The 13,611-nt window shown below is 48.0% G+C and overlaps 5 protein-coding genes across 5 annotated transcripts; 3 read left to right on the top strand and 2 right to left on the bottom strand.

Moving 5' to 3' along the window:
* Nucleotides 1–2,496: 2,496 nt before the first annotated feature.
* Nucleotides 2,497–3,417, bottom strand: J4E85_003689 (uncharacterized protein; the record flags this gene model as incomplete). Its single annotated transcript, XM_051467955.1, has 1 exon — nt 2,497–3,417. One exon carries the CDS (start codon nt 3,415–3,417, stop codon nt 2,497–2,499), a length of 921 nt encoding a protein of 306 aa, XP_051327547.1.
* Nucleotides 3,418–6,570: 3,153 nt separating this feature from the next.
* On the top strand, nt 6,571–7,024 carry J4E85_003690 (uncharacterized protein; the record flags this gene model as incomplete). The annotated part of the gene is made up of 2 exons (XM_051467956.1): nt 6,571–6,860; nt 6,916–7,024. 2 exons carry the CDS (start codon nt 6,571–6,573, stop codon nt 7,022–7,024), a joined length of 399 nt encoding a protein of 132 aa, XP_051327548.1.
* A 2,193-nt stretch (nt 7,025–9,217) lies between these two features.
* On the top strand, nt 9,218–10,497 carry J4E85_003691 (uncharacterized protein; the record flags this gene model as incomplete). The annotated part of the gene is made up of 4 exons (XM_051467957.1): nt 9,218–9,348; nt 9,395–9,651; nt 9,712–10,038; nt 10,109–10,497. 4 exons carry the CDS (start codon nt 9,218–9,220, stop codon nt 10,495–10,497), a joined length of 1,104 nt encoding a protein of 367 aa, XP_051327549.1.
* Nucleotides 10,498–10,564: 67 nt separating this feature from the next.
* J4E85_003692 (uncharacterized protein) lies at nt 10,565–11,942 on the bottom strand (the record flags this gene model as incomplete). The annotated part of the gene is made up of 3 exons (XM_051467958.1): nt 10,565–11,681; nt 11,740–11,857; nt 11,915–11,942. The coding sequence occupies 3 exons, from the start codon at nt 11,940–11,942 to the stop codon at nt 10,565–10,567; spliced, it is 1,263 nt and encodes a 420-aa protein (XP_051327550.1).
* A 727-nt stretch (nt 11,943–12,669) lies between these two features.
* Nucleotides 12,670–13,549, top strand: J4E85_003693 (uncharacterized protein; the record flags this gene model as incomplete). Its single annotated transcript, XM_051467959.1, has 4 exons — nt 12,670–12,795; nt 12,843–12,977; nt 13,039–13,201; nt 13,254–13,549. The coding sequence occupies 4 exons, from the start codon at nt 12,670–12,672 to the stop codon at nt 13,547–13,549; spliced, it is 720 nt and encodes a 239-aa protein (XP_051327551.1).
* Nucleotides 13,550–13,611: the final 62 nt, after the last annotated feature.

Consider the following 13,611-nt stretch of genomic DNA (forward strand, 5'->3'; position numbering starts at 1 on the left):
ATATTTAAGTACGTCTTCTACTTTCTATAAGAACCTTTATATATAAAATAACCTAATATAAACTAAACCTATCTATTCTAATATACTCTCTACGTAATATACTACTATTATATATATATAATATATTATATCTTATTATAAACTCTAGTCTACTTATTATACATATAGAATAGAAGACTAAAGTAATAAATTTTATAATAAGTTTATACTTAGATATATTAATATTTAAAATAAAAGTTTTATTACTTAAATAAATATAATAGATTTATATTAGATATAGATACTAAAGGTGCGTATTATATAGAGGTAGAAAGGTTTTATATCTAGCCTAGATAGTAAAGTTTAATATTAGAGTTAGATAGTAAAGGTTTTATATCTAGATAAGAAGTAAATAGTTCTTAGTATCTACGTATACTCTAACTATAGGCTAGTAAGTGTCTTACTCTATAGTTAGAATTATATAAAATATATAAGTATATTATTACTTATATAAAAGTATATCTACTTTATATAAAGTTAAAAGAGTTAGTAGTTATAGAATATCTATAAGAAGATTAAAGTTTAGAACTTTAACCTAGATATTATCTAGAAAATCTTATAAACTTTAACCTAAGTAAGCACTAAAAACTAAAGTAGTATAAACTACTTATAGTAGACTTCGACTTAAAGTCTACGTATCTAATACTAATAGCTACTAGCGTTATTATACTACTAGACTCTAATATAGCTATAAGATATAATAACTATAAAGAAGTTAGTATATAAAGCTTAGAGTAGAAAAGGTTTTATAGATAGTATATAGCTAATTAGTAGCTTTACTAAGTAGTATAAGAAAGTGTTAGTATAGAGATTTAAACTTATACTTCTTAATAGTACTTAGTAATACTAGATAGAGATACTAAATAGTTAGAGTATTTTTTCTAAGTAAAATAATCTATAATTAATAACTATATAACTTACTATAATAGTAGCTATTATAAGTATACGTACTAAAAGAGAAAAGTAAATCTACTAGACTATTAATTATAAGTAGAAATAAGTCTTTTACTATATAAATAAGTTTTATAGATTTATAAGTATAAGCTAGTTATAAGTATCTTACTATATAAGTAGATTTATAAAATCTATAACTATAAAAAATAGGCTTAAATCTAGTAGTAGATACTTACTAGTCTACTAAATCTAGAACTCTCTACTAAAAAATCTCTATTTAAGTTTATCTTAAATAGAGTTAGTTATAGAGTTCTATATATAGACTATTTAATCTTAATAGACTCTATTTAGATTTCTAACTATAGTAAAAAGAAAGAGGTAGATCTACTAGACTATTAATTATAAGTAGAAATAGGTCTTCTACTATATAAATAAGTTTTATAAATCTATAAGTATAAGCTAGTTATAGATATCTTACTATATAAGTAGATTTATAAAACCTATAACTATAAAAAATAGACTTAAATCTAGTAGTAGATACTTACTAGTTTACTAAACCTAGAACCTCTTACTAAAAAATCTCTATTTAGATTTATTTTAAATAGAGTTAGTTATAGAGTTCTACATATAAACTATTTAACTTAAATAGACTCTATTTAGCTTTCTAACTATAGTAAGAAAGAGTTTTATTAATATCTACTACTATATTATAGTAAATATAAGATATTTAGAAAATATACTTATATTAAGATTACTATATAGAGTTACTAGACTATATTTTATTATCTTACTCTATATTAATATTCTACTATAATTACTACTATATAATATAGTTTTTAAATACTATCTAAGCTTAGAAGTTATATAAAGAAGTATATATTATTAGTTAAAAGTATTAGTACTAATAGTAATATATACTAAATATATTAAAATCTTAAAATTTTTTAGTAGTTCTAAGATAATAAGCTAATGTCGCGTCTAGAAGCATAGAAATAAATAGAAGATAAATTATTATATTACAAGCTTACTTAGAAAGCTCTCTTAAGTAGCAAAGCTTCTAAGAGCTTATCTTAATCTATGCTAGTATAATTACGTACTATGCTCTTAAGAAGCATCTAGAGGTGCGTTCTGCGATAGCTAAGTATTTTTTAATATCTTTTTACTAAATAGAGTTTATAAAATTAAGTATAAGACACTAGTAGTTAACTCTAATAGAAAATCTAAAAAGAATAAACTTACTAATATTATACTATAGACTACTAATATTATATACTAATATTACTATATATATACTAGAATTTATATAAAAATAGTTTATAATTCTTAATTCTAATAAGATTAGAGTTAGTTTCTTATAAACCTTTATCTAAGCTTTAGTAAAGTATATAGAGTAAGATATACTATAAACTTCTTCTCTAAGAAATATAATATCTTTACTAATACTTGTTATAGCTATACTTTAAGACTAGTCTATAATATCTTTATAAGAAGGCTAAAAGAGTAGTGCGAAGGTTATTCTTACACGTAGAGAAAGAAGAATAAGACTAACTTGCGAGCTGTATTTTACGAACCTCTTCGCGCGTGAACAACCCACTTCACGCCTTCGACTATGACCTCGGGTTGCGTTATTTGGACGAAGTGGCCGCTCTCGCGCGCGAATGCGAGCTTGGTATTCGAAGAGAGCTGAAGATGTCGCCGCATGATGCTCTCGCTCTTCTCGTCCGCCGTGCTAATCAACTCGCGTACCCGACGCCTCTGCTCTTCGCTCCCATTCCCTTTTGCAACTCCAGCCTTGTACATCCCATCCCAATCCCGACTGCGCATGCCTCCAATGACGTACACAGGCTTCTGCCCGAGAAGCGACTGCTGGTCACTCAATCTCTTCTCGCCCAGCGTCGCGAAGCTTGCTACGTACTCATCTTCTTCCATGCGCGCAATCACCGCGTATCTCTCGGTCGCTTCCTCAGCCATAAGTGCGTCCCATTCCTGCTGTGTCAGTTTGTGTTCTGCGGCAATGCCTTTGGCAATGTATGGGTTGATGCCCTCGGACATGGCCTGGAGATCCGGGTCGTTGACGTCCAAGACTTGTGGCATTGTCTCGTGGTTCGCGTCGACAAGTACCAGTCCGGCAATGTGATGTCCATTCCCTGTCAGCGCAATGAATTCGTTGATCAGTACGCCGGCCCAAGAATGACCGACGAGGATAAGAGGGTTCTTGAAGGGAACGTTCTCGACAAGGTATTGGATATCTGGCGCAATATTCTCGGCTGTGGGTGGGTACGGAGCGCTGTCGGATAACGCGTAACCAGCGCGATCGTAGGTGAAGCAGCGCATGGATGCAGAGAGCTGTCGCACGACAGCTGACCAGTTGAGCCTGCTGCTTGCGACACCAGAGACAAACAGTACCACCGCATCATGGGGATCGGTCGGTTCCGGGCCGTGGGTGTATAGCGCAAGGGAATGTGTGCCATCGGTTTGCACCATCCTTACACTATGGTGATCCGCGGTACTCATCGTGTGTAGATCGTGTCGCGTGCTTGTCGTCCAGGGTCTTGAAGTCGTACGTGAAGAGCCTCAAGACAGGTAGTGACGGGGTTTCCTTTCGAACGCGACAGCGACCTACGCTTGCTTAAGTAGATGCGAAGTTACAACTAATACATCGACACCGCGCGACGTGGTCTCACCAGGGCAGGATGTGCGGAAAGAGTAAGGCGCCACCTCGCTTGTGGGTCAGATTCATAAGCAAAGGGCGCAGCGCCCTCCGCGACCGTACGAACGACAAACTGGAGCCGGTTTCAAGCTCAAGCGACTACTATACATAGCCAGTCGGCCAAGATTCGCGGTGGAAAACTCGTTCCATGTAGAATTGACTAAGAACTGCTGCGCTCCGCAAATGCTTTGTGTCGCGCGCGCTGGTGCATCAAATTTGTGTGCAAAAGACGACCATCAGATTGGGAGTAGCGATCTATCCTCTCTTCTAACGGACGGATAACGCTTGGGGCTGGTAAGAGAAGTATGTGACCGCGGCATCATGTTTGCGATGAAGCGGGCAACAGTCGCAGCCCTCACTTACTGAAGTATCCCTGTCCCAAAACAGCTTGCGTAGCCAGGTCTTTAGAATCGCCAGCGCTATTGTTCACCGTCGTGGTACGTGATACGGCGCACATTGCTCAACACGTTTGTCCTAGATTATGTGCATCTCCGATAGAATGCTAGCACCAGCGGGCCGTCCCAGTCATACGGTGCGGCTCGAGAGGCGGAGTGGCGCCTTGCTTTGTAACGGTATAGCGTACGTATGCCGGCATCGTGTGCGCGCGTGTAACAGAAGGTTGTGCGGGGGCATGCGTGAGGGTGGAGAATGCGTTGATGAGTAAACATCTGCTACTGCGATACGTCAGTCGGGCTCTGGGGCAACGCTCGGGTGGGGATGCCTACGCTATACCGAATGGCGACAGCGATGGACCTCCAAGAATCGCGCCGATCTTCTTGCAGTATGAGCATTGAAGGATTATCACCAGACGAAGTCGCCTTCGTTCACGTTGCGATGAGGAGTCGGGTGGAGGATGCGCGGCGGTGGACGATTGTGCGCCGGCGTTGCGCGAGCTGATGGAACATCACGTGGAGCCGGTTTTGATGTTTGGTGGCGGCGGCATCTAGGTGTCATGCGAGGGGCAGAGTCGCAGGTAATTCTGGAGACAGAGGCGACGCTGTGAGGATCGTGTTGGTGATGTCGCGATAGGCGTGCCCCCACAACCCGAGGAGGCTTGGCGGTACTGTATCGCCGAGGCAGCCAAGCGACACCAGCTATCCTCCGCACCAAACGTCACACAGCTCCGATCCTCACGCAACAGGTCAAGTTCCCATGATGTCGCCTTCTGTATGGCATCACTATTGGCAGTTCATCAACGACCTTCATAACGGAACCGACTTCAGGGTATAGATCGGTCAAATCGGCGGTTTTGGGCGAGGCTCTTTGTGAAATGCGCCCGCGGAGGTGCTCACGCCTGACGTCGAGCAAGTCGCCAACGTGGTTAATGAACGAGCTCATGTGGGACTTGGCTTCGAGGACTTAAGAGCTCACGGCAATGGGCTATGCTGCAGCTGTAAGGGAGACTTCGCAGCTCCTGAGAGAGCCGGACCAGATACTGCACGCTGCTAGCATGAGGATTTCAAAGAGTCGTGTCTCGCATCGTATAGAGCCGAAAGTGTACCTACTCGGATCCCGTTGCGTTGTGTTCCGCGATTGGAGGAAGACGAGAGCTGTATTGGTATTCCTATGACGCGAAGCATCAATACCCTGCGCATTGGTGTGTTTCCCTGAAGGCTTCCGTGACGAGTCCCGACGACATCTGAATAGTCGCCATTCGTTTTCATCAAGAGAATGACAGCTTCGAGGATGTGGGACAGTAGCGTGCGATGCAAGAGACCGCGGGAAGAAACACTCGAAGTACATGTAGAAAGGCAAACGCTTCCATTTCCATGACTTGGGTACGACCGTGCAGCTTGACCGGTGTGATGGTATTCGGCGCTTTGGTAGCAAGGGTTGTGGTAACAACGTCGGCCGAGTGAACTCACATCCACACCGTATCGCTGGAGTGACGGAGACACAAAGGATGAAAGATCAGAAGGCAACACTCCATAGCGCAGCAGCTCTTTCCTATCTGGAAGTTGATAACGTTGCCAGGCCACTGACGCAAACCTGCTGTGTGCTGGTCACAAACATCTTCGCGTTCGGCTTCGTCGCATGAATCCACCGCAAAACGGGCAGTCGCGCCGATATTTCGGGTGGTCCTTGAAGATGCGCATGAATTCCCCGTATTAACATGCTAAGTTTAGCATTATCGGGTCAGCGCGGACATTGCATGCTATTCAACGACCGGGAGCTGTTGTACTACGGGTAAAGAACCCGTACTACGGATGAAAAGCCGGCGGGTACTCACGTGAGCCTCGCAGAACACGTACGAAACCTTCTAGAAGATGAGGTCGACGGCTTGTCGAGCGGTAAGATGATTATCTTCACAAGGAATATCTCGCTGAACCTATGATGAGTACGCCTCGACATTAGACTCTGGGGTTGATAGCCCGACTCTGCGCAGGTGCAGCGAAGGGCCGATGCTGGCTCCCTTCGCACCGCTGCTCCACGATACGAGATAATGTGGCTCGCCCGATATATTTACGAGATGATCATCGAAATCGCGGTGGGTGATGGACGTTTGCGGTGTGGCATGACTGCAAGGCTTCGAGAAACGAGGCGGTAAACAGACCTACTCGCGCCGATTAGCTTGGAGGCTCCTTCCCCACAAGTCTGCAAGGAAGGATTACACGAAAGCGAGATATAGCGCCGCTACTGATAAACTGACTCCAGTCTGACGTCCGTTCAGCGGTGCACTTCCTTGTCGCCAATCTCAAATGTAACCCCGTATAGATATGTCGAAAGCACAAGCATCAGCCGCATTGACGCCTGCCCGAAATAGACGAAAGCTTGTCACTGCACTAGTCAACGGCGGACGTAGACTGACCTGCGTATATAAACGTTGAAGGGCTTCCGTCAAGTACTCACTACACAGCATCCATCCATCTCTTCACAACAAGCTTCACTCATCTCACCCACTTTCGCTACCAACCCACGAATCAACCATGAAGTTCGCCATCGTTGCCCTTTTCGCCGGCCTTGCCGCCGCCGCACCCACCGCCGTCCAGGAGGACCAATTCGAGACCGTTACCGTTAACAACGCCTCGTATGGCGGTCGCGACGCGACGTATTTCTCGTTCTACGTTCACTCTCAACACGTTGACAACGTCCACTGCGCTGCCAACCCTACCTTCGAGGTCGAAAAAGTCTACAGCTGCGACGACTCTTCATACACATTCCGCGTCTTGCAGGTGGAGGGCGGCATCTATCTGAGATTGGCCCACGTTCTTAACGGGTGAGTTGTTCGAGCGATTATCGGGTGGGGAGAACGCGTGCTGACATAAATTTAGACCTTCCATGGTGGGCGACTTCATGGTCAGGATGAACGGACCTATCCCTATTGCCCTCAGCCAGGTCGGCACTGCCACTGCCGACTTGGACAAGGAGGGAACCGTTTAAACGAGCGGTGGATATGATAATGAGGGATCTTGCAGTAGCTAGGTCCGTAGCTATACCATAATGTTAATGTGGATCAACCGAACGGTGCAAATGATAAACATGAACAGTGATTCTTCATCGGTCGTGACAGCTCGATAGGCAGAGCGCATGTCGTATCGGCCTCACGCAATGCGGCAAAGACCTGCGACGGAAACTGGTCGATTGTATTTGCAATGCCCGCCAGAACAAGGACCAGGGCGTTCGAATACATTGCAGCTGGAGTGAATCTTCACATGAATGTGGCCTAATTATATCTCGGGCTGGAGGTTCTCATGGAACAGCGCTGGTTGAGCATGTCTTCACGAGGATGTCCGACCGCCTTGCTAGCTAAAGCGGCCTGCGTGACACTCACGGCTCCTGCGAGTGGACCTGATGCTGAAAGCGCGCCGGGGCTTTGACGCGGTTCCGCCAAGTGCTACCATCTGGAGCGCGGAATGCTTTCAACCTGCGTCATGGACCGGTGGTCGCAGGCGTACGCGCACCGCCTTGCCGTCGCCGTTGGCCGTACTCGGGTATGACCGGGTGTCAGGACAGCTCTTTGTAACGCGTGGAGATTCTGTCGCTCTCGCAATGAATTGGCTGCGTGTATGCGACAGCGGTGCGACCTGAAGCAGCAATGGGTACGGTGCGGTTGGGAGACGTGGGGTGCAGAGGTGCGGCGATGCAGCCGCCCGAAGATGGGCTTGGTGGCTTGCAGCCTGCCCAGGAAGGAGCCCCAAACGCGCCTCGGCCCGCCCACCTGCGCGCTTCCGCCCTCAACCTCCACCCCCAACGCGCTGCGTCAACACTTGTCTCTCGGAAGGGCGCCGGCTCCCACCATGTGCTGTGCCGCCCATGAGTCCCTCACATCGCGCGTCAAGGTCTGCAGTCATGTTTCCATCATCTTCACGTTAGTTGCGCTCTTCACATATGGCTCGGCTTCCTCGTCCTCGCCGCAGCTTTTCATACCCATTCCTCATAGCCTTGATGCAACGACTTGCGATGGTGAGCTACTAACTGACCCCACAGCCAGTCGAAGATACCTCAGCATCCCTTGTCTACTCCACGCCTATTCACAATGGTGACGATAGACTCCAGACGTCCGCTTTGAACCCTGTGGGCATCACATGGTAGGGTATGCATACCGGTGACGCAAGATCAAGGTCGCAATATTTACACCGCTTGAGCTATATAACCAAATCATGGATACGTCGATACGGACCCTTTCCTGGGGACACGGGAGGCTGTAAAGCCAGTTAGACCGCCGCGTGGTCGCGGTCTGTCGCTGATGCACGATCGCTCAGCATGGCCAACCACCTCCAGGGCACCTACCTGTTCGGGGAGGCTCCAGCCAATTGAGCCAATTAAGCACTGCATTGGCATTGCACCAGTCTACGTCGGGTTGGAAGATGTCGAACGCGCTCTTGAGACGGTTGGTGGTAGCATACACAGACCACCAGCACTTATGACGACTGCGTGCAGCACGAATACCTCGAACTTGAGACTATACCACCGCCAGAACTAATTGAAAGGTTATATATCGAACAAAAATGATGTTGTGACAGACTCCTCGGCCTTAGGCACAAGAACTATTCGGAGACTCCGATGCCTCGGCACTAGATGTACTTCCGACAGCCGAGCAGCCGTCATTGTCTTCCCCTCAAATGTCGATCATACATTCAAGCTCTAGGCCTACCCGTAGTCCGGCCCGCTCTACACTAAAGAACGTCACTCTGAAGATTGCTAGGGAGTGTTTTACAACACGAGCGAGCCTTGTATATCCGCTAATCTAGATGCGACACGGGCGATCGGGTTCCGTCTTTCACAAGGCTAGCGTGCTGGTACGGAGTACAGATGTACTAACTCTACGGGGAACGGTCCTGGCTGCTCCGCACTCACAGACCCTTCTTTGGGCGTTAGGCTTGGATTTCTTCTCACTACAAGATTGGGTTTTGACATACAGTGGAGAAGAGAGTGTCGGAGTGCGCGAAGAATGCAAGGTGGAAGACAGAAGGTAGCAAAGAGAAGGTTGTAGACCGAGTCCAAAGGCAGAAGGTCACACATGGAATGTGAATGACGCTAGGTTAAAGACGCAAAGCAAGGGAGCATAAGAAAGAGCAGATTCCTCGAAAGAAGGACGGCCATCAAAGCATCTTCGCATCGAACACAACCAACATGCAGCTTCTCAAGTTCCTTCTCCCCCTCGCGTTGAGCGCACCTTTCTCGGCGGCGCAACCACTCGATGAGAGAGCGATCTCTTCGAGCTGGGCTGGGGTCAACTCGTACTTCCTTCATGCCTACCAGAAGTACGCGCACCTCAGGACTTCTCGTGCATATACTCACCATCAACAGGGCTGATCGTCTAGCTGTACTCGACGCGGTCAAAGATGCGAAACTCAAGACGCTGCGTATCTTCATCTCTCCCACGCCTCAAAACAACAAAGACACTGGCTCAGTGAACATGCCCGATATCGAGCCACAGCAGGTCGGTACATACGACGACACCCAGCTGAAGGCCATTGATCAGCTGATGGTCGAGGCGCATGACCGAGGTATCAAGCTCATCATCGCTATGCATGATCGCTATCAATTGGGCTGCTGGGGTAATGGTATGTTCCCTTCAAGATCGAACTGGAGTTGCCAATGATACTAACGCGTGCGTCTCACAGATACATACGTCTCGAAGTACAAACTTCCCGCAATCGACTGCGCGAGGACGCCCGCTGCTCAGAACGATGTGACGTTCTTCTACCAGGACGCATCGCCCATCTTCGACTTCGATAACCGCCTCACACACATTCTTCAACACAGGAACTCGCTGCTCTCGGGTTCACCGCAGTGGAAGGATCTGTCAGACTACATCTTCTCGTTCAACATTCAGAACGAGGGACAGGGACATTTGCGCAACAACATCGCGCCTGCACCAGAATGGTGGTGCAATCGAAGCAAGAAGATGCGAAGCATCATGGGCAGCAGCGCCATTCTCATCTCGACAGGTATGTGGTCTACAACCCACTTCGCACTACTTCAAACGCAGAGACACCGATGCTGATTATGCATGTTTAGGCGGCGGCAACGAATTCCCCAACTCTGACATACCCGAAAACTGGAGCTGCGCCACCCTCGATCTCATCGACATCCACTCCTACAGCGGCGTATCCGAATGGCGCAACAAAGCGCCCATCGCCCTGCAGCATGCCCAAGCCGCCAAGAAACTCGTGCTGTTCGAGGAGTTCGGCGCGTCTGGTTCCAACAAGGCGAGCGTGGTGGGTCAGCATATCGACATCTTCAATGGGCTCAAGGTGCCGTGGATGATCTGGCAGATCAACAAGCCGGGCAAAGGTGCTGCGGACTTTGAGTTCTGGACCAACGAGGATACATTTGGGGTTGTGAAGCAGGGGAGTGCTAAGGCATTGGGTATTGCGGCGGCTCAGACGTTTCCCAACCTCGCTTGAATGCACGCATAGTGGGAGAGAAGCGGGGAGAGAGAGATTGCAGATAGCTTACATCGCCGCATGACAACTACGACTTTCGATAAATATCACCTGTACGCTTGATCTCGTCGTCGACGTTCTTTCCTCTGCCTGCAGCTTCCAGCTTCCTTACTAACGGTAATACTTCCTTGCCGAATCTCTCGATGTCCTCCTCGTAGTGCAAGTGAGCAGTCAGCACCAAGTCGACGCCCAGACTCTTCAGTAGCAGTATCCGATCGGCGATCTGTTCTTTGGTACCAATCAACTTGGTCTTAAAGCCGTCATTGTACTGCACCAAATCTTCAAGCTTGCTATCCGCCCACATCCCCTTCTTATTACCTGTACTGGCACCAGCCTGCTGTACTGCTTCTCGAAACGCCTCAACGGCCTCCGTGTCGGCTTTCCCTTGAATCTCTTTCAGCACGCGGATAGCTTCTTCTTCCGTCTCACGGATGATGACGAAGCCATTCACCGCGAATTTGACTTTGCCCTCACGCCCAGCTTTTCGCGCACGCTCTTTCACATCCTCGATCTGCTCGCGGAAGCCATCCAGATCGTTGCCGTTCATGAAGTACCAATCGCTGACTTCGGCGCCATTGTTCCGGGCGTCGTCGCTATTGCCGCCTTGGAAGATCTCCGGATGCGGCTTCTGGAGTGGTTTGGGTGATAACTTGTAATTCCGGAACTGGTAGAAGTCGCCGCCGAAAGTGAAGCCCTCGTCACCAGCAGTCCAGATCCCCTTGAGTGCGCGAATGAACTCATTGGAGCGTCGATATCGTTCGGCATGCTCAAGCCACCATTGCCCGATACTCTGGAATTCGCTCTTGTTCCAGCCGGAGACGATGTTTACCGCAATGCGCCCATTGGTGTAGTTGTCGATGCTTGCGATTTGCTTTGCGGCGACAGTGGGGTTCCATGGGCCGGGAAGTATTGCAGCGATGAGCTTGATGCGCTCGGTGTTGTGCAACAGCGCCTGAGACAATGATACACTTTCGTGCTGGTTGTCGGCTCCATACGATGCGGTGAATCGAATCTGGGTGAGCGCATACTCGAAGCCGTAGGCTTCGGCCGTCCGGGCGTATCGTACGTTGGATGCAAGGTCCCAACTCGTCCGCTGGGCAATCTTTGAGACAACGAGACCGCCTGAGACGTTCGGGACCCAGTAACTACAGTGTCGCAAGGTTAGGAGATGCGGCAAATGGCTGTCCGTGGGAGACAACTCACGCGAACAATAGACGATCAGGATCTTGGTTCAGGTCTAGCTGCTCTGTGGGCGTATAATCTTGTGCTGTCTTGTTCAGGTGTCCATTGGCGCCATTCGTCGTGCCATTCTGTGCTGCTGCTAAACATATTATCAGCCCTACACATAATTGATAGCCCTAGTATCCGATAACCTTACCTGTCTTTTGTCTCTTGCGCGGCGTCATGCTTGTTTGGAGGTATACAATAGAACGTAAGTTTGAAGACACGGAGGTATGTGAGTTGAGTACCCGTACTATGCTGCCCCGCAACATGGACTTGGGGTTCGATTGCAGATCGGACGTACGCATTATAAGCGTGGATTGCGTGATATGCAATCATCCGAGAGCGGGATTTGTGGGATTGCTGTAGATTAAACCCGGTGAGTAGACTTGATGGTGTTCACCTTGATTGCAGCCGGCTTGCCGCCGATCTTGCCTAAGCCAGCTGGCAGACTTCTATATTGCAGCTCAACATCTCGGCTTCGTGTATGACAAGCTGTGGTGTATGATCTTGCGACAACTTCACGAGTCCGGCATCCTCAATTGGCTGCTTACAAGCTTCGGCCTACTGGTCAATGGGGCAATCCAACCTTCCGAAGACGTGATGTGCCGTAACTTGCAGCAAGATACTCAAGCACCGCATACCCCACACCAAGATCGACCAGGATAGCGAGCTTCGACTACGACACTACCATATTGTCCCGACACGACCATGTGAACGCTACTGAGCACTGAAAGTAACGCCGAAGCACGTAATCTACCATCGCGTGGTCGCAATGGTAACATGCCGACACCGCCGTTGTCCCGCGTCGATGTGGTCTCTCTCAATATGGGAGCTCATGACCATTCAGTACAAAAGACTGTCTATCAAAGCCAGTCGTTTGTATGAAGGATTCCTTGCGCGCAGACAATCATGTCCAAATTCTCAACGACCGACTTGAACAGCAAAAGCAGCGCTGGCACGACCGATGTCGAGAAGCAACTCACCCATGAGTCTCCGACCGTGCCAATCGCAGCTCCAAAGACCCTGGGTGCTGGAGTTAGTTATGCTTCCAGTACATCATACTTCGTTACTAACGTATCAAGACGGCGCTTCCAATCGGAGTCTTCGCGACCACTTTGACCACGCTATCGCTAAGTCTCATGGAATGGCGAGGAGTGACCACAAACAATGTCTTCGTCGCCAACTTCTTCTTTGCGGCGGCGTTCGGCAAGTTACCGGTATGGACGATGTGTGTATGCTTTGGCTGACTGGACACTAGGCCTGGTAGTTACTGCACAGTGGGAGCTGTCCGTCGGTAATGGTTTCGCGTATACTGTCTTCAGTGCCTTTGGACTGTTCTACGCCGGCTTTGGTGCGATCTTGACCCCTGCCTTCGGGGTTGAGGCAGCATATGGTGGCGATGTGAAGCAATACAACAACGCTCTCGGGTTCTTCATGATCAGTGAGTTGCTCAAGACCGACAAGTGGTGAGATTGCAACTAATCGTGTGACAGTGTGGACGGTCTTCGCCTTGGTATTCCTCGTAGCTTCGTTGCCGACAAACCTGGTCTACATCATCATCTTCTTCTGTGTCGAACTAGGGTTCTTGCTAGTCTCGGCGTCTTATTTTGCCACGGCAGATGGACACCCGACCTCGTCCGTCGGTCTCAAGAAAGGCGGTGGTGCGTTCTGTTTCTTGGCTGGATTGACCGGGTGGTATCTGACGTTCGCGTTGCTGCTCAAAGACTCCATCGTTGAGCTACCACTCGGCGACACTTCCCGGTTCTTCGCGAAGAGAAAGGCGGAGTGATCTACAGGCAACAGAGCTCGCATGCTGGTGACGGAAGGTGCCTCGGAGGTGCGCAGTCTACT

The sequence above is a fragment of the Alternaria conjuncta genome (genome assembly GCF_024043145.1).
Source record: "Alternaria conjuncta strain BMP 0040 chromosome Unknown scaffold_5, whole genome shotgun sequence".
Taxonomy (NCBI): Eukaryota; Fungi; Ascomycota; class Dothideomycetes; order Pleosporales; family Pleosporaceae; genus Alternaria; species Alternaria conjuncta.